At 40.0% G+C, this 18,166-nt stretch overlaps 2 protein-coding genes across 3 annotated transcripts in view; one reads left to right on the top strand and one right to left on the bottom strand.

The window, feature by feature from the left end:
• prkdc (protein kinase, DNA-activated, catalytic subunit) overlaps positions 1-1,111 on the top strand; it is a 48,691-nt gene extending 47,580 nt beyond the window's left edge. Inside the window, exon 86 of the mRNA XM_047349938.1 lies at positions 599-1,111. Within this exon, the coding sequence (XP_047205894.1) occupies positions 599-803 (205 nt within the window). The 3' untranslated portion in view covers positions 804-1,111. The remainder of the gene's footprint in view (positions 1-598) is intronic.
• A 2,791-nt stretch (positions 1,112-3,902) lies between these two features.
• garem (GRB2 associated, regulator of MAPK1) lies at positions 3,903-17,647 on the bottom strand. 2 transcript variants are annotated; one of them, XM_047350504.1, is made up of 6 exons: positions 16,524-17,647; positions 15,810-15,950; positions 14,606-14,736; positions 9,845-11,047; positions 8,197-8,351; positions 3,903-8,108 (listed from the first exon to the last, which is right to left on the bottom strand). In XM_047350504.1, the coding sequence occupies exons 1-6, from the start codon at positions 16,663-16,665 to the stop codon at positions 7,265-7,267; spliced, it is 2,616 nt and encodes an 871-aa protein (XP_047206460.1). In that variant the 5' UTR covers positions 16,666-17,647; the 3' UTR covers positions 3,903-7,264. The 2 variants fall into 2 exon arrangements, with proteins under 2 accessions (XP_047206460.1, XP_047206459.1); XM_047350503.1 differs by having other exon boundaries at positions 3,903-8,111; positions 16,524-17,644.
• Between the last annotated feature and the right edge of the window lie 519 nt (positions 17,648-18,166).

The raw sequence follows: 18,166 nt of genomic DNA, 5'->3' as shown, positions 1-18,166 counted from the left end.
CCTAAAAACACCACCCCCACAGTGATACATGGGAGTGGCACTATCAGGCTGTGGGCATGCTTTTCTTGTGCAGAAGTAAATCTAGGGCAATCCTGGAAGAAAACCTGTTAGAGGCTGCTGGCGACCGGTTGACTACCTTCCAGCTGGACAACAACCATACATACAGCATGCATATAACCAGAGCTACTTTGTGCTCTATCAAATACAATTCCTATAAAACTACATTGGAGTTTGTGCCTGTAATGTAACAAAATTTAAAACGGTTCAGGAGGTATGAAAACATTTGTGAGGCACTGCAGGTTACATTTGCAGGATGATGACTCAAAGCCAAACTTTGGTCAAAAGGGCTTCACAAATGGTCATTCCAGCAACTTTGTTGCATTGCATCTTGTAGTAAATTATTACCTCACACATTTACCATTGATCATCTTTCATCTGGGGCAGCTCTAAAATCCAGGATCAGTACATAGTGGGCAGGATGTTTCCCCAGCCTTCTTTACTGTCCTTTTAGGGGCATTTTTTATACACAGCTTCCACTAACGTGCCTAGTGACCTGCAAATATATCACCTGTGTCTCATGATGTGTTCATTTCATCAGTGAGGAGCTGAAGCTGGGCTTTGAAAAGGATGCTGCCTTCCAGGGAATGCAGGCGGTGGCTTTGGGATCTGAGGAGCACAACATTCGGGCGAAGCTTCCAGCTGCAGGCCTTTCTGTGGAGCAACAGGTGGACTGCCTGCTGGACCAGGCCATGGACCCAAATGTGCTCAGCAGAGTTTGGGTGGGCTGGGAGTCATGGATTTGATGTGGATCGTTCGTTTAGTTTCCTAATGATTGCTGTTATGGTTGAAATGGCTGTAATTATTGGGAAACAAATTGTTTCAATGTTTGGAATAGTGTTAAATGTGAAGAAGAAAAAGCCTGTTTGTAAGGTTAGCATTTTGAAAGACTTGTTGAATGGTTACTATGATGTCTTTTGTAGGTATGGAAAATAACTCAGAAACAGAGAATTGAAGGAATCGCAATGAACAAACCTAACAAATGTTAATCTGGAGTTTTAATACTGTAAGATTACTGTAAGCATCTGGATCTAAATAAAATATTACCACGTCATCAGAGTGTGGGGTTCTTCATGTGACATTTCTAAATTAGTTTGAATCTTTTTTTTTTTTGAAGCCTTTGATTATTTCCAGTGCCTTAGAAAATTATTCTTACCCCTTGAAGTCTTCCACGTTTGTCACTACAACAGGAGTGTCGAACTCCAGTCCTCGAGGTCTGGTGTCCTGAAACCTTAGGATGTGTCCCTGGTCCGACACACTTAAAGGAAATAGATATATTGCCTCCTCAGCATGTGGTAAAGTTCTTCAGATTCAGGCTCGGTGGCGCCGGTTGTATGGCAGCCTCACTTCTGTCAGTCTGCCCCACGGCAGCTGTGGCTACATTGTAGCTCACCACTATCGGTGTGTGAATGTGTGTATGAATGGGTGGATGACTGATTGTAGCGTAAAGCGTTTCGGGGTCTCTGGGGATAAAACGCTATATAAGTTCAGGCCATTTACCATTTAAAATAGTTATTGAACCAAATTTGTAAAGTATGCTATTCCTTTTTAACGATGACCAAAGTGTCCAGGAACTTTTCATTTATAATCTAAGACTTCCTGTTTTCCAGAGGTGTAAATATGGATTGACACAGCGCCCCGTTTTTCTTTGTGGCTCTACAAAATAGGAAAGACAAGTAAACTTTCATAAGAGAGGAAATAACAAGAAATTTGCTCCTCACCTAAACAGAGTGATCATGAAAAAGTTCAATAGTGACTAACAAGGCTGGAAGAGGAACATATATATTTTGCCACCATGTAGTGAGGACAGTTAGTCAGATAGAAAAATAAATAAAATCCCCAAATCTCTTTAAGAGTCTCCACAACAACCATTTATTTAAAAACTTTTATACACCTTTTCCATGGATGGTCCAGTCAAAGCCAGACTGACCTCCTGAGACGTTTCAGGAGTTTTTTGTAACAGGTCTTCCCTTTTTGCTGGGTCAAAATAAATGCCTACCTAAATATGGGACCCCAACAAACACCTATTTGTCAACTGTTCTTAGAATAGCAGGGGCTGGCCAGCTGTGATGTAACTTATTTGCCAGAAAGAGAAATGAAGTGGAAGATTATTGTGCCTGTTTGATGGAGAACCTGAGATGCAGAGGTTGAGTGAGGAACGCTTCTAATCAGAGGTGTGGAGAACGGGTTCTGGAAGAAAGAGGGAAACCACCTTTCCCTTTTTCCCTGAGGACCGATGGTAGTCAGATTAAGTTGGACATCTTTCACACAACGTTTTGGAGAGTCTGATGAGTTCTGAATAACAATTAGAATTGAATCCGTTATGAATTACTTATAATCAGTATAGAAGTGAAAATATATAAGATTTGATTCATATGAGACCTGCACTTTGATTCCATTAGTATCTCAGGGTGATGTTCTCATAATTCCTGTGCTGTACTTATGTGACTGACTATACATTTAACAAGAAATATGAAAAGATCCTTTTGTCTTTTTAAATGCGTGATAGAAAACAGAAAACTAAACAATTCCCTTCAGACTGATAAATTGATTTATAAACGAGTGATATTTTAAGCTAATATAACTTGGAGCTTAAATTCATTACAGGCTTGATTTTATCTGAACAAAAATTGGTGCAAGTCTCAACAGTTTGTTAAAAGGCTGTGGCCTTTTGAGGTTCCGTTCTACACTTCCTTTACTTTAAATGGACTCTCTGGGCTCATATAGTTGTGCCTTCTTACACTGCTGATCTGACCACATTTCTATACATCTAATGCCTGGTTGTACGAGGGATAAAACTATGATTAGAACCATTAAACATGTTAAAGTGTTGTAACATTATGTTTTAATGTGTCAACCACTAAAAAAGAAAAGCAGAACTCTTCTGATATTTGAACTGTCGATAGTCGGTCTGCATTATGCAAGGCAGGAAACGGCAGAACCATTGACACACATCCTCGTTCCTGGCAAGCCTCAGATGTGATCTGCAACACATCTCCAAAACTGACCCGAGGGTCAGATTTTGTCATTTCTTTAGTGACATTTAAAAAAGCTGAAGAAAGAAGGGTTTTTAAAAAAAATGGTAAATATATTGCTTTCACATTATCAATGTAATTACTGTGAATGATAACCCTGTAAAAAGGAAAAAAACATAAAGGAAAGACTTTTAAAAAAATATCAGAAAAAATTCTATTGTTTTCTGTAGTACCAGATATAAAAAAAAAGGAACTATTACAATATTTTTAGGTTGTTATACAATCACAAGAATGTTTAGCTGGTAAGGCAAAAGGTTTTCTACAATATATATCAATAATGCATTCAAAGAAAAAGAAAATCTAAACAAATGTTACATGATTTCATATCTGATCAGTGGTCAAATCTTACAGCTAACCTCATGTAAACAGGACTGCTAGTCGACAAACATAAGCACCACTTTATCTGTTTTTAATCTCTCATACCAACAAAAATCCAGAAACAATGGTTAAACTGAGCAATAGATGTGGCCAGCACCAGTTTTAGACAGATAGGGCAATTTATGCAGACCTCAATTCCCCACATAATAGATTATCCGTGTGTATGAACTGCTTGGTGATGGTGGATGAATGGAACTGGGCCAGATCAGGTCATTTATTAGAATCATTGAAGATAATTGGGTGAAAAATGGCATGCATGATCAGACATCAGTTGGGTGGCAGTCTCCACTGCTCTGTTGTTCTTTCCCACGGTCTCCTTAGAGCCTGGGTTATTGCACATCACCTGCCATATCATAGCTGTTTTAATAGTCCACTCTATATGCATATATGGATACTATGACAAAACCTTACAGAAAACTGACAATACCATGATCAAGGCTTACTAATAATTTCCTTTAATATACATGTAGTGTGACTGATGAAAAATGACTTCAATGGAAAAAAAAAAAGCAACAAAAGAACCCACATTTTACAGAGTTATCAACTGGAATTTACATAAAATCTTAGTAAAAATAATCTCAACATTAGTAATTATTTTCCTTAAAAAAATACATACATCAAACAAAAATCAAGTAAAGATGTAACAACCCATGGTAGTAAGTGTCTCGGGGGGTGAAGAGGAGGCCTCAACAGTCCTGATTCAATTCTGAACTGTTCTGCATATTTACAGCCTTGCAGAAGTATTCATGCCTCTGAGACTTTTTCACGGTTACGTTATGGCCACAAATCTCAATGTATTTGGGGGAAAACCTGTTAGACCAACACAAAGTAGTGCATGATTGTTAAGTAGAAATGTATACATTTTTTTTCTTTTTTAACCAAAAAATAAAAAGAGGCTTACATTTGTATTTAGCCTCCTTTAGTCTAAAACACATAAAAGCAATTCAATGCAGTGAGTAAAGAGAAGGCCTCAGAGTTTTGTTAGAGAAAACTTTATAGAAGGGCGGCTTAGGAAGTCATTGTTGGAAAAATAAACCCATAATGATCACAGGTCGGCGCAAACAGTAGGTGCTCAGATCAAACGAGACCAAAGTTCTATTTATTGGCTGACAAGCAAAAACACTGAGGCAAAAAAGTACCATGAACATGGTGGTGGCCGCATCATGCTGTGGGAATGATTTTCTTCAGCAAGAATCAGAAAGCTGGCCAGATTTCTGGCTGAATACAAATGTGTGCCACACTTTTCAGATATTAGTTTCTAAAATAAAACAATTTGAAAACCAATGTTTCGTTTCCTGTCCGGATCACTACACGCTGCTTACCGTTGATCTATGGCATAAAGTCCCCAAAAACACATTAATGCGGTTAAAACGTTCAAGTGGTGTGAATACTTTTTAGCTTCAATGCCACTCAAGAGTGCGAGGAAAAGGGGGAGGGAGGGTAAAAATCTAACATCACTCCCTCAGTTCCTGTTGAGGTCTGTCGACATCATCTTGTGAAAAACTGACGACACGTCGAGCCAGGAGTAAAACTGATAAACATCTTTAACGGCTTTGGGTTAAGGCGTTGAGAAACGTCTTGCATTAGAAGACACTTTGGAACACACAACAGTGGCCAGAAAACAGACGTACCATTGCAGTTTTGAAAAATACATGTAGTGCATATACTCGCAAAAAAAAAAAGACACTTCAATAGGCTTATCATCAGCTGCATTATCAAAGTATAATCTGCCAAAGTGCATGATGCATAATTTGTATTTGATGATGAACAGCGTCCTGCCACAGCTCCATGTTAGTTTCAGAGTTAGGACAGACTTTCACTCTCTTATAGCAAGTGGAATTCATTTTAACCCTAAAACTGAATCAAACAGAAACGAGGGTTGCATATAAGGAAAGTGTGTTTCTTTCGGGCAGAAAACAAAGTCGGGTTAGGTCATATGCACTAAATAAACTTCTCTGAACCAAGGAATAAACAACTATTCTTTCATGTAATACTTTTCTGCAGCCTGTTTTTGTTCATTTAGCGTTTATTCACATATTTTTCATATTAAATAATGCCAAAGCTAGTTTTTTTTTTTTTTTTTTTGAAGAAACCTGATCTCCACTAAAGTACCACAAGCTACAGGAGTACTTTTACTTCTCCCTGTATTTTAGACATGGAGAAAAACTAAAGTACAGCTGCTAAACAGAGTTAAAAAGGGAGGGCAAGCTAGAAATAATTAAACAAGCAAAACAATAACACTTGACATAAATCTAATTATTTTATGTTTCAACTTGCACAGTAACATTTTTTTTTGTTGTTCTATCCCTGTTCTTCCAGAACAAATACTACAAACAAGTAAATACCATAGTATTTCTCCTACAACATATTCAAAAGACAGTTCAGGATTTCTGGGGTGAGGTTCTGTGAAAGCTTATAAGCAGTTAATATCTTACCTGCAGTTGATTACTCCTTTGGTGACCTAATTTAGCTTAAAATCTGATTAGTTGGACCTGGGGTCTGAAGCTTTGGTGCTTTCTATACACAGCTAGTCCAACCGTGGACTACTGCCATAATAAAAAGTCAAATCTCAGAGGAGTTATAGGAGTTTATATTATCACTATTTTATGAACATTTAAATGGAAAATATTTTAGAAACAAATTTAATTCTGTTTTTGTAGCCACATATGGATAATGACGTGAAACCTGGATGTGTAGAGTCGGATTGACTATTGTTGTACATAGGACACGTACAATACCTATAACTGTTCACGTATTTCCTGGTAAAAAAGATCTTTCCTGGAGGAACATGTTGAATGGATGCATGACCGCTAATTAGCAGAAAAAATAAATGGTGAAGTGAGCAGTTTTGCTGCAAAGATCATCAGTGCAGAAAACACGGGTGACCTCGGACACATAGCTCCAGCAGGCAGTAAACAGCCAGACCACCAGGGCAACCGCAGTTTTTGTTTGTGAGCAAAAGGTTTGGCAGAAATAAAATGCTTTCTTTTATAAAACTATGCTGTGGTGCCCACAGATCGACTTAGAGCATTATTAGCCACAAAATGTAGCTTTTTTCTTTCTGACTGATCAGAAATACCCGCCTAATGCAAATCCGAAGAAGATTTAAAAGCTTATAAACTATGGTTCACATAACTGCTGGATTGCAGTTGTTTTACAATGACAGTCTGCTTTGGTCTCAGCTCCACTCATGCTAACCATTAGCTTCTGAATCCAGGACCAACTAAACTGGAACTCTGCTACATTAACAATTTTTTTTCAAGTACGCTATTGCAGGTAAGATATAAAGTGCTTATAACCTAATGAAAAACCCTGAACTTTCCCTTTAACTAGAGAATAGCGTGTTTATATATTTAGGTTTGTTTTATTAAATATTTTTACTTTTACATGTTAAAGACAGATATTATGTAGTTTGTGCTCTTAAAAACATCTTAATAGTTCTAGCATCCTCAACTTCTTCACATTTGCCTTCGTTTGCATATGATTTGTTGATTTAAATCAAACTTTCTTTAATGTCATAAACATTAGCGGGCTATGGATGACAACATACTGAGATTTTGACACAAATATACCTTTATGAAAGTGCCAAATTGTTTCACTGAGTTAAAGTCACAGCCTGTCGAAGGGTTTATAGATGCTACCCAACCGCAGTATGTTCGCCATGGTTTAGTAACAGAAATAAGTTTAATACATCAGAGAAAAATCCGAAGCCTCTTTGTGGCTTGCTGTGCATAGCATATATACTGAAGGAATTATGTTCTCAGCTTTACAACCAGGTTTAGTGTTTCACACGGTTATATCTTGGGTCTCCACCCATTCATGAACTGCACGAGTTTCTTCACTTGCAGTTTGCTCAATTTGAAGTCTTCGGACAAAATCTCCTCGGTGAGCTGCAGGAGGAGATTCCCGTCGATCTTCTCAGACACAAAATGAGAAACGATGTCGTCCGGCAGGCCAATGAACTTCAAACACTTGGACACCTCTTCGATGGAAATGCCGGACAGGTTTAAAGGTGGCTGCCACTTTGCCGTGGGAGAAACGGGGGGACAGTTTAGAGCTACAGAGTTGGAGGTGGAACAGATCTCATTAGAACCCAGCTCAGTAGGACTAACAGTTCCCTGTGTGGGATCACAGACAGACTCTGAAGGTAAATTTGGGCACTTCTTAATGGCATTGGATTTAGTTCTTGGTGGTAAGATGGGGCAGGATAGGCTCTGTTTAGTGTTTGATTCTTCTATTGGCTTGTTTCTGTACATTTCCGAGTTGTAGCTTGAAGATTTAGTGCAGATCTGGTTTAGAGGCCCTTTCTGCAAGCTGAACTCCCTGCTGCTCTGCGCGTGGTCTCGGCTGTCAAAATCATCCAGACTGGACGTGCAGGTTTTCGAGGAACTTGGGGTCCTTTTCCTGGGGTAACTGAAGTAGCTCCGGCAGCTGGCGGGCACAAACTCATCCATGCAACACGAGTCTCCTCCCATGAGGTTGTTGGGCCAAGACAAACGAGACGACACCCCATCTGACGGCAGGCTTCCGCTGGGCGAAGTAGCTCTTTTCTCTGTGCTGCTGGATTTACCCCAGCTGCAGGGGTAGCAGACGTGGCTTTGCTCTTGTAGGTCGGCTCCCTCTTGCTCACCTGCTCCACTACTGATGGAAAATTACACGATTAATTTGCAGTTTCAGAACTAGCCACATAATTCTATTGAAACCCCAGAATGTTTTCAATCCTTACATGTTATGGAGACCTGAAGAATAATAGGAAAGCGTTGGACTTGGAGACCGAGTGTCCTGCTGGCGGGGCTTCGACGGGGCGGGCACAGACGGTAGTTGCTTCATACTTCTAGGAGGGATGGGTGGAGCGTTCAAAAGACGACATTCCTCCTTCACCTGCATGGAAATCACAGGAATTTCAAGCAGTTTGCAATGTTATTATTTTCAGACAAAAATTATATTGCACACAGATTTATAAATAAAATCCAGTTTTTATTTTATTGAAGCCCAGAACTGCCCTGGGGTCATCCAAGCTGTAACGGAGCTCCAAGTCAAATGTTGAGATGAATTTACAGAGAAGGTTGAGGCTTCAGGAGGCAATGCAACACATGGATCTACAGTGCCTCCAACCTTTTCCACACTGTTTCATTTTGCTCTGACCAGAGCACCTTCTTCCACAACAGGACTACTTCTAGCTTTCTTTCGAACAGTGCCTTTCTCCTTGCTATTGTTCCATAAAGGCCAGATGTGTGACATGCACACTAAAAGTTGTCCTGTTGACCAAATCTTCCACCTGAGGAGTTGATCTCTGCAGCTCCCACAGAGTCACAACAGGACTCATGGCTGCTTCTCTGATTAATGCTCTCCTTGCCCAGCCAGTCAATTTGGGTGGACGGGCAGGAATGCATTTGTACCCTAGTCGTTCCATTCAAGATGGTAGTTTCGCCACTGCTCCGTGAGATTAAAGCTTGAGATATTGTTTCAGAACCTAACGCTGCTTCGGATGTCTCCAGTCTTTTTCTCGGACCTCTCTGTATTTCTTGGTCTTCGTGATTCTGGTTTGTTCTCTAACAAATCTATGACGGAAAATGTTGTACAGTTTATCTCAGTGTATACTTGCCGTGTTGCGGACGAAATCAAGCTGTTTTAGAGAATTATTATTCCATACTTGAGCCTACTGACGTTCAGCCATGTAAGATTTCAAGTGATATGTTTATTGTAGAATATATTTGAGGTTTTTTTTTTTCGGTTTTGTTTTTCACAGATTTGTTTGACGATTAGAGGCTGACTGCATAGGTGTGCTATGGGTTACGCAAAGTTTTTGCCAAAGGTTAAGTAAAAACAGGCAGAATGATACAGAAAAATAAGCTCTACTTTCAACTTCTGGAAAATTATTTTAACCAGCAGTGACTGAGCTCAGGATTTCTCGCCAAGATTGGACTTAAAAGAATGTTAAATGTCTGCGATTAATTGCTGAACATTAAATACCACCTTGTCTGCAATGCAGGTGTCGATAGGAAGTGTAATGGAGCAAAATTCAGAGCAATACTGAAAGAGAACCTATTAGAGGTAGCAACAGATTTCACCATTCAGCAGGTCAATGTAATACTCATGAGTGAGGATGGCCCAGTCAAAGTCCAGACCTGGATCATGTAACCATCCACTAAATGAGGACTCTGAAATATGTGCTGCAAAATAATCTGAGCAGGTACAGCTCTACAGAGTCCTGTTTGTCCAAGTCCAGGTATATGTGGGTTTGGGACACTGACTAGTACAGTGCAGTTTTAAACTGTAGATTTATTTCACAACATGAACACATTCAAGAGATGAACTTTTAACAGAAGATGTATTAAAGAAGTACAGCGGTAAGGATCCTTGATCATACTCACAGCTTCAGACTTGGGTGGGACAGGTGGTGGAGTAAGAGGAACTTCTAAACTGGTTATGGCACCAGGAGGACATGTGACCGGATACAACGGTGCAACAACAGCTGCACTGTCGTCGTTTGTGACTCTTACGCCTTCACCTGAAGAGGGTTTTCGGTTCTGTCCTTTGAGGTGATCCAACCACAGCTCCTCATAGGGAACATCCAGCTTGTTGAGATTTGCATGTTGGCTTGTGCAGTCCAGCAGCTCAGGGAACAGGTGTTCGTTCTCTCCAGATTCTGAATGGCTGCCATCAGAAGGCAGAAGAGCCCAATCTCCACACAGCGCCATACATCCCTGCAAGTTGACCTCGCTGTTCCCGTGCAGGTTGCTGCCGTACACGCACACTGAAAGCCGGTGGAACGACTGCGTGAGTTCATCCCGGGCGTAAGTCAGAGAGGTGGGGACCTGCTTATGGTTGGGACATCCGCTGGAGCCGCTGCTGCTTCCACTGTTCCCCCCACAGCTGCTGTTCCTGCTGCTTTTCTTCGGGCTTTTGCCGTCGTCGTTCCAGTCGGCCCGCACGTCCCGAACAGCACGAGAGTAGTCATCTATGTCAAACTGCTCCTGGCAGAAGGAAAACCAGCGATGCACCATGGTGTCCAACCACAGTTCTCCCAGCAGCAGTTCTTCTGGAACGATGAATCTCGGCATGGCCATGTGGAAAGGAAAATGGACGGGGATGATCTGGTTGCTTCGCAGAATGCAGCACACGACCACAGTTTTGGTCTGGATGTTGACCAGCTTGTAGCGGTGACCCTCCCGGATGAGGTGGAGATCGTACTGGCTGCGCGGTGGGGTACTGGGTACCACGACGTTGACGGGGAGTCGGGTTTTCTCCACGATGTTTCTGATGGTGTGCTCACCGTCCTGCATCTGGAGCTCCAGCGGGCTGCAGGTGCTGAACCAGCCTTTGCACTGAAAGGGTAGGCTGATGCTCTCGTTGGTGCGATGGTTCATGCAAATCAAGCAGGGCATCTTCCCCCGGCCGATCTTACTGATAGAGTTAAGCTTGCCGATCTTCTTGAAAATAGTATTGAGCCTTGATTTCTCTTTAGAGCTCTTGGCATAAAGGATCTCCGCCTGGCCCATTAGTGTCAGTTCATCACCAGTGCTTAGTGTTATGTTGTAAACCTCCGTGTCTTCATTGCATTCCCCTGAAGCCATCTGTGAACAGAATATAGCATTAATAAAATAGAAACAAATAACAATTTACCAGTACAGCAGAACTTCAAACAATAACCCTATTTTTACAAACATCCAGTAGAAACACAAACTTCAGCAACACCCAGACTCTTCATTTAATACAATTCTGGCTGTATCCGGATATTCTTGTTTTAGAACTCCACTTATTGATGATACATTAAAGGGGTCCAAATCAACAGAGCTAAACAAATCAGAACCAGAACAAACCAGATGTTTATACACACTGTATAAAAAGACCAAACCTTTTCCTGTCTTAGGTCAGTTAGGATTACCAGTTATTTCTATTTATTGACTAATGAGAAGACTCTTTGAATTCAGAATCTTACATGCATTTCCTTAGTATTTTTCATAATTGCCATATAAATTGCGTGATTTGGGTCAAAGGCGTTAGGTATTCTTCTACAAGCTTCTCATTTTAGTTTGCTGGAGTTTTGGCCCATTCCTCCAGACAGAACTCATGTAACTGGGTCATGTTTGTGGACCACCTTGCTCACTTACACTGGTGATTAGTGCCAGTGTACATTGGTAAGACCCATCTGTGCCAAAGTGTTTCCTCATAATGTTCTTTCCTCAGGATGCCATAGTGTCACCCCACCACCCTGCAGCAGAACACCCCCAGAGCATGACGCTGTCACCCCCGTACTTCACAGCTGGAATGGTGCTATCAGGCTTGCAAGCTTCCCACCCGTTTCCCTCCAAAAGGTAACAATGGTCATCATAGACAAACATTTCAATTTTAGTTTCATCAGACCACAAGACATGAGTCCAAAAAAATGGGGGCTTTGTCCTTGAGTGCATTTGCAAACCGTAATCTGGAATTTTTTGTTTCCTCTGGCGGAAAACCTTCTTCTCTGAGTGACCTTTTAGCCCGTGCTGGTACGGCGCTGATTTTCCTGTGAATGATTCTCTCACCAGCTTTAGCGAGCATCCTCAAACAGGTCAATAAGTGCGCTTTGCTCCAACACACGTTTCTCTCTGGGATATATATATGCACGGGTTTGCCTCCATTTAGCGCAGGAATGGACATCATCATCAGAGCTTCCCAGAGTATTCAAGGGCATAGTTTACGGCTGACTGTACTTTACAGAACTGCTCGAAAAGAGTCTTTTTAATACGAAACTTTATGGCAAACACTTCTCTATTGTTAGGGTGACAATCTGTACAACACACAGGTGCAAACTGGTGCAGTCTACATTCCTAAAAGGTGACTGGTTAATACTATGTGCTTCACTTTAGTACTTGCTATTACAAAAACATCCAACAGAAACTGCCTGAATGTCAAAACACCCTTTTCTTCAACCTAAAAAAACAGTAAATAAACGCTGAGTAATGTCGTGACAATGAAGTCTTGCGACCAACAGGCTGGCGTGCATTATCATGAAGAGTTATGAGTTGGTTTTGACTCGTCTACCTTCCGCCAGACTTTTATTGTTGGAGCCAAGGCAACCATAAAAGAGCTCTCAACAGGAATGCTGTCCTTTGTGGAGCTTCATAGTTCCCACTGGGCATGGGCAGGTTATCAGAATCAAGGTGTACAAAGGCTTTAAAACGGCAAATGTTTGCTACCATACTGCTCCTACAGTTTCCATTCTTTTTATTGAGAGAACGGAGCAAGTGTTGGGAGCGATGGGAGTTTTCTCACGCAACGTGCAGCAGCGGTCTCTCCCCCAGCCGCTGCTGCACACAATCGCTCAGCTGGCTAAAAAGGGTGCTCCTATAAATGTTTTCTCTTGACAAAAATTTAAAATGAATAAACACCCCACCATTGGCACGTTTGGTAAGCAACTCACTACAACTTCATCAGCTAAAATGAACTTGATTAAATAAAGAGCAGAACAGCAAAGAAATGATAATATTCTACATAATGAGGTTAAAAACTACCAGATTTAGAGGGTGTTTGGATGATATTTTCCATCTATGTATCAAAAACAACTAAAATGTTCTAAATAACATTAATAAATTGTAATAATCAATATGTCATTCAGAACATTTTAGCAGTAGTGGGTTTTTTTGTGTTTTTTACATAAAAACAATAAGACCAAATTTTATGCTTTATTTGTTTGTGTAAATCACAGATTATTACACGATTTTTTGCTACAGGTCATTTTCATAGAGAGAGCATCTCATACCTACTTCCCATATTCCTGAAAGAGCTGTTAGGTCTGTCACGTCAGGCTGATTTATAGTAACATCGCCATAAATATTCACATTATTAAAAAGGCTCCACGTCCAAAACATCAACATGACGATTTCACAACACAATTACACAAACAAGGATGTATAAAAGCCCCGTCTACGGATGGCCAGTAATCCTATCGTTGTTATTGGAAAATGATTTTGCAAACTGCAAAAACTGATTTCTATTTTTTTTCAGTTTGAACTAATATTTTCCAATGTTTGCATCATAAGACCATCAATAAATATTAATATATTTGGAAATATGACTGAATGTAATTATTGTGTGCTGTATAGTGGTATCACTGCACAATGTAATATAACTGGTGTACTGAATTAACCTAATTGGTCATGAGTAAGTTGTTTTAATTTAGAATTTGTGTTTGTGGAGCGATGACTATGCAAAGACAAAGGTATTCCCAAAACGACTGTAAAAAATTTTAAAAACACATTTTATTACAACCTTCTATCTGTACTGCATTTTTTCTGTAATGCTTCTCTCACTTGGTTTGTCAGCTGCATTTAAAAATCAGAAGAAGAACCACATCAACAACTAATCATCTCTCACCATTTCCATTAACCCATTAAGCACCAAGTGCAAAGCAGAGTCTGATCATCAATTCAAGTGCCGTGACAGACTAAATGGACACAGCGGTTTCCTCGCTCGCATAAAGCGACGTGTCCTGGTCCAGGTGAGTTTTCTAATTAAGGCAAACAGATCGCCAACAACGCACGGTGTCTTATAAAATATAAACTGTTCCAGCTAAACCTAGAAACAAAACAAACTAATTTCACTGTTAGAAGAAAAAAAAACACAGCGGAGTACAATGATGACAGGACAAAAAAACTGTAGCGTGAAAGAGCTGCACATGTGGTCTAAAGGTCAATATAAGGACGCAGCGATCAGTGGATGAACTTCGAATGATAGTAAATATGGGAATATGGGAAAAGTAGGTACAACCGAGCAACCCTGGATGTGTACATGTGCAAAATCCCAGAATTAAATGTGCCCTTTCTATTTGCCCTTGCTGGATTTGATCATATTAGGAGGAACTCGGCTTAAATGTGTCCATTATTGAAGTTTAATGTTAAAAATCCTAGATTTGCTGAAATAATAAATGCTGCTGATACAACCAGGATCATTTCTTCACTGTTTTGCTTTGTCCTGATAGTTTTTAATCACTACTATCCTTTTTTTTTGCTTGTTGCTTTAATGACATAAATATAATTTCCACAAATTCTATAAAGATTGTGACATATTGTTAGGGCCGTCTCATCCACCTTTACTATCCAGTCTAACTCAAAGCAGCTTTTGTCAATATTTGTTAAATGGGTTGAATGTACCTTAACATTGAAAGTGATTTCCTCCATGACATACACCCTTTCAGGGAATGCTTTGGCCACCTGCTCCACACTGTGGAAGTACTGCACAGGCTCCTTGACGTCTCTGTCCTGCTCGAGCAGCTTAAACTGGCCTGAAGTTCAAACAAAAGGAAAGCAACAAAATTGGTCAAGCCAGTTATGAGACATTAGAAATAAAACGTGGTGAACAGTCCAGAAATCAATCTCCACTTTGATGGAGTTTCAAAAAGGTACAAACGGCTACAGTCTAGTGTTCACTCTGGTTTGAGCAATGGTTGTAATGTTCGTTCGTTCGTCGTCTTCCGCTTATCCAGGACCGGGTCGCGGGGGCAGCAGACTCAGCAGAGACGCCCAGACGTCCCTCTCTCCAGACACCTCCTCCAGCTTCTCCAGGGGGAGCCCAAGGCGTTCCCAGGCCAGCCGAGAGACATAGTCCCTCCAGCGTGTCCTGGGCCGTCCCCTGGGCCTCCTCCCGGTGGGACGTGCCTGGAACACCTCCCGAGGAAGGCGTCCAGGAGGCATACGGTATAGATGCCCGAGCCACCTCAACTGGCTCCTCTCAATGTGGTTGTGGTTGTAATGTGTCATATTTCATATGTGTAGCTACGTATTAAGTAGATTTAAATAACGTGAGAGTTGAACATTTTTATAATTATTTTCCTCCATAATTCATTAAAATACTTAAAAACCAAAAGCAATGTTTCAAACTAGAGTTGTCATCACAGTATCAGTGTGTGAAAAACAGCAATTTCAAAAGCTAGCTTGGATGCAATATTTGGTTTGCTATATTTCAAAATCAATGCATTAACACTCTACCTTCAAATACTATATATAACCAGGCAGCAGGGTAGACTTGAAGCCCAAACCTGCCGAATGTTTTAGTGACGGATAATAAACCTCAAAGTTAGTTTTGGGGACATCGTTATGATGGAAAAGAGAGAAAAGAATGAGGAAAATGTTGGTTAATCACATTGATCCCACCTTCATATTAAACAATAATATCTCAATTGCACTGTTTCCTAATATATTGCAGTCGTATCTCAAATAGGGTGCAAATTCTTTTTTAAATGGTTATGAAATGAAGGCAGGTTGGGACGAAACGGTAATATGTGGCAACAAACAGGGGGTATGAATTGGTAAACTGACATAGAACCATTATAAAAACATCCTTGTTACTGGATCTTACCTTCATAATGGACTGGGATCTCTATTTTGGGCCCAATCACGTAGTGTCCCTCCTCCAGACTGTGAGCAGTAATAGTTGTCCACTGACGGCAGGAATGAATCAAGAGGTAGTCATTGTCTCGAAGCCCTTCAACTAACTGACCTGCACAAATTGACAAATTTTCAGAAATTACAGCGAGCAAAGGATTATGGGATCAGACGAGTTTCCCCTGTTCAGAGAGGCTGCATGATTCAGTTTGTGCTGTTATCACATAGGTTGCTGTACATGTGTTTTCACTGAAACACAAGTTATGACAGCAGACTGAGTTACCTTACGTTTTGAATCTTTACTTTTTTGCACAAAAAAGTTATTTCAAGTGATATGACTAATTATGACTGTGGCAGGTGAAGTTGTTTTTTCCATTGTCATTGCAGCTATCTGTAGTGCTTATTAAAATAGTTAACATAATTCCTGCATTAACTATCTTTAACACAAACAAATCAGCGTTCATTCTTCGGTTAAACACAACGACACATGAGTGCATTTCTATTATTCACATTTAGATCATCTTCACCTAACATGGTGGGACCTGTCAAGCAGGCGCCCCTGTTTTTTTTTTTTTTTTTTTAGCACGACCACAGAAAATGCCTAATTATGAATTATAAGATTGAATTTGCTGCTTAGCATGGCAAAGAAAATAACTTGAAAAGTCAGTACAGTCCAAAGGTCACTCACCGTTATCCAGTTTGACAATCTGTGGCAGCTTATATGCACTGACAAGCTGGTCTAAAGGTAAGGACGTCGTGCTCCATGTAACATCTTTTAAATTGTTGTACAACATTGTTCCAAGGTCCATCTTGCTACAACTAGCTTCCATTAGCCAACCGTGGAGCTAGCTGCATGTAAACACGGCTACGAAGGGCTTCTCTGGGCCGAACAAAACAAGGATACCTCTTTTCTTTAGTTAAAGTGTCTTATAACAAATAACATGTCACGTTTCATCAGTTGCATGTTTCCCTCCTTTCTATGTGGCTACGTATCATAAAGGTCCGTTGTCTGAAAAAGTAGCAGAGCCATGTTTGTTTAGCTAGCGACGGCTGACGGAAGTGCGTTTTCGGTCTTTCAAAAGAAGAGCATTGTTTATTTAGAGGCATTTTTTATATCCTTTAAAATAATTTACACAGATTAAAATATCCAACAAAGCATTAGTGTTACGTCAAAGGCGACGTCTGGCTATTTAGAGGGAATTTACTTTGAAGGTGTACACGGGAAGCTGCATTATGTGCTATAAAGTTTGGCACAGTAGCTCATAAATAAAAAGATAAGGAGAACCTCCTTGATCTGTCTGGGAATAATAATGGTGGCTGCCGCCGGGTTTAAACACGGTAGGTGGTACATGGTGGCGGCAGCAGCATGCTGTGGGAATGGCAGGAAAATAAAATAAATGATGCTAATTCATGGGCACGAGAAAAGTAAAACTAACCTCTCTGACAGCTTTTTTTTTTTTGAAACGATACATGTCACTACATCACATTTAAAAGTTTTCTAAAAAAAAAAAAAAAGTCACATTTCACCAGATGAATTTAAACAGAGAGAACCCAAGGCATGAGCACACTCACCTGCAAAGTTTCTGAACAGCAAATTTAAAATGATCTCAAATGAACATTTATTAAGAATTTAAAACAACTAACAAATTCGAGATTATTAGTTTGATCAAAATAATACTTTTTTTATGCAAAATCCGTTTATGTAGCCCTTGTTTCCTGACTTTACTGGGTCTGCATTCAAATACTGTACTGTGGACATGACTGCCAGACCAAATGAGTAAGCCAGAGAAAATGATTTGCTTCTATTTATTTATGAATTGGTGTGAAGTGCGTAACATGAGTTATCAAGTACTGCAGTTTAATAAAATATATATTACATAATAATTAAAGTGAAAATAAATAAACGTGTCAATAACTTATGATGTATAAACATACAAATACATTTTGAATTGAATGTAAGTTAAAAGCATATATAATTATGATACATTTTTTTTATTTCAAACAAGTGTTGAAGCATGAATCACATCATGAATCGTCATTATCAAAGTCCGTGGGCGGGAATCACACTGCTACAGACAACTTGATTGTTCTGCGGTTAAATTGCTGCGCAGGTTAACCAGTCATCATTATATAACAGTATGCAGAGTGTATTTTATCAAACATATTAGATGAGTTCTAATTACATCATCACATATCTAAATATTAATTTAATTAATTTCTGGGGTCTGTAACATCTCGCGATCCACCCACCAATAAACATGAGGATACGCAGAACACATTCTGTGTTATTGTCAGTTTACTTGTTGGTTTGCTGCTACACCATCATGACAA

This window comes from Girardinichthys multiradiatus, chromosome 21 (assembly GCF_021462225.1).
Source record: "Girardinichthys multiradiatus isolate DD_20200921_A chromosome 21, DD_fGirMul_XY1, whole genome shotgun sequence".
NCBI lineage: Eukaryota > Metazoa > Chordata > Actinopteri > Cyprinodontiformes > Goodeidae > Girardinichthys > Girardinichthys multiradiatus.
This window is presented reverse-complemented; position numbering and strand designations above follow the sequence as displayed.

What these genes read in the sequence shown, in the direction of transcription:
- garem (XM_047350503.1), bottom strand. Translation starts at nt 16,665, where the DNA reads ATGGAAGCTAGTTGTAGCAAGATGGACCTTGGAACAATGTTGTACAAC. An exon ending in GATTGTCAAACTGGATAACG is followed by an intron (nt 15,951 to 16,523) that starts GTGAGTGACCTT and finishes CAATTTGTGCAG; the next exon opens with GTCAGTTAGTTGAAGGGCTT. An exon ending in TCTTCAGGTCTCCATAACAT is followed by an intron (nt 8,112 to 8,196) that starts GTAAGGATTGAA and finishes ATTTTCCATCAG; the next exon opens with TAGTGGAGCAGGTGAGCAAG.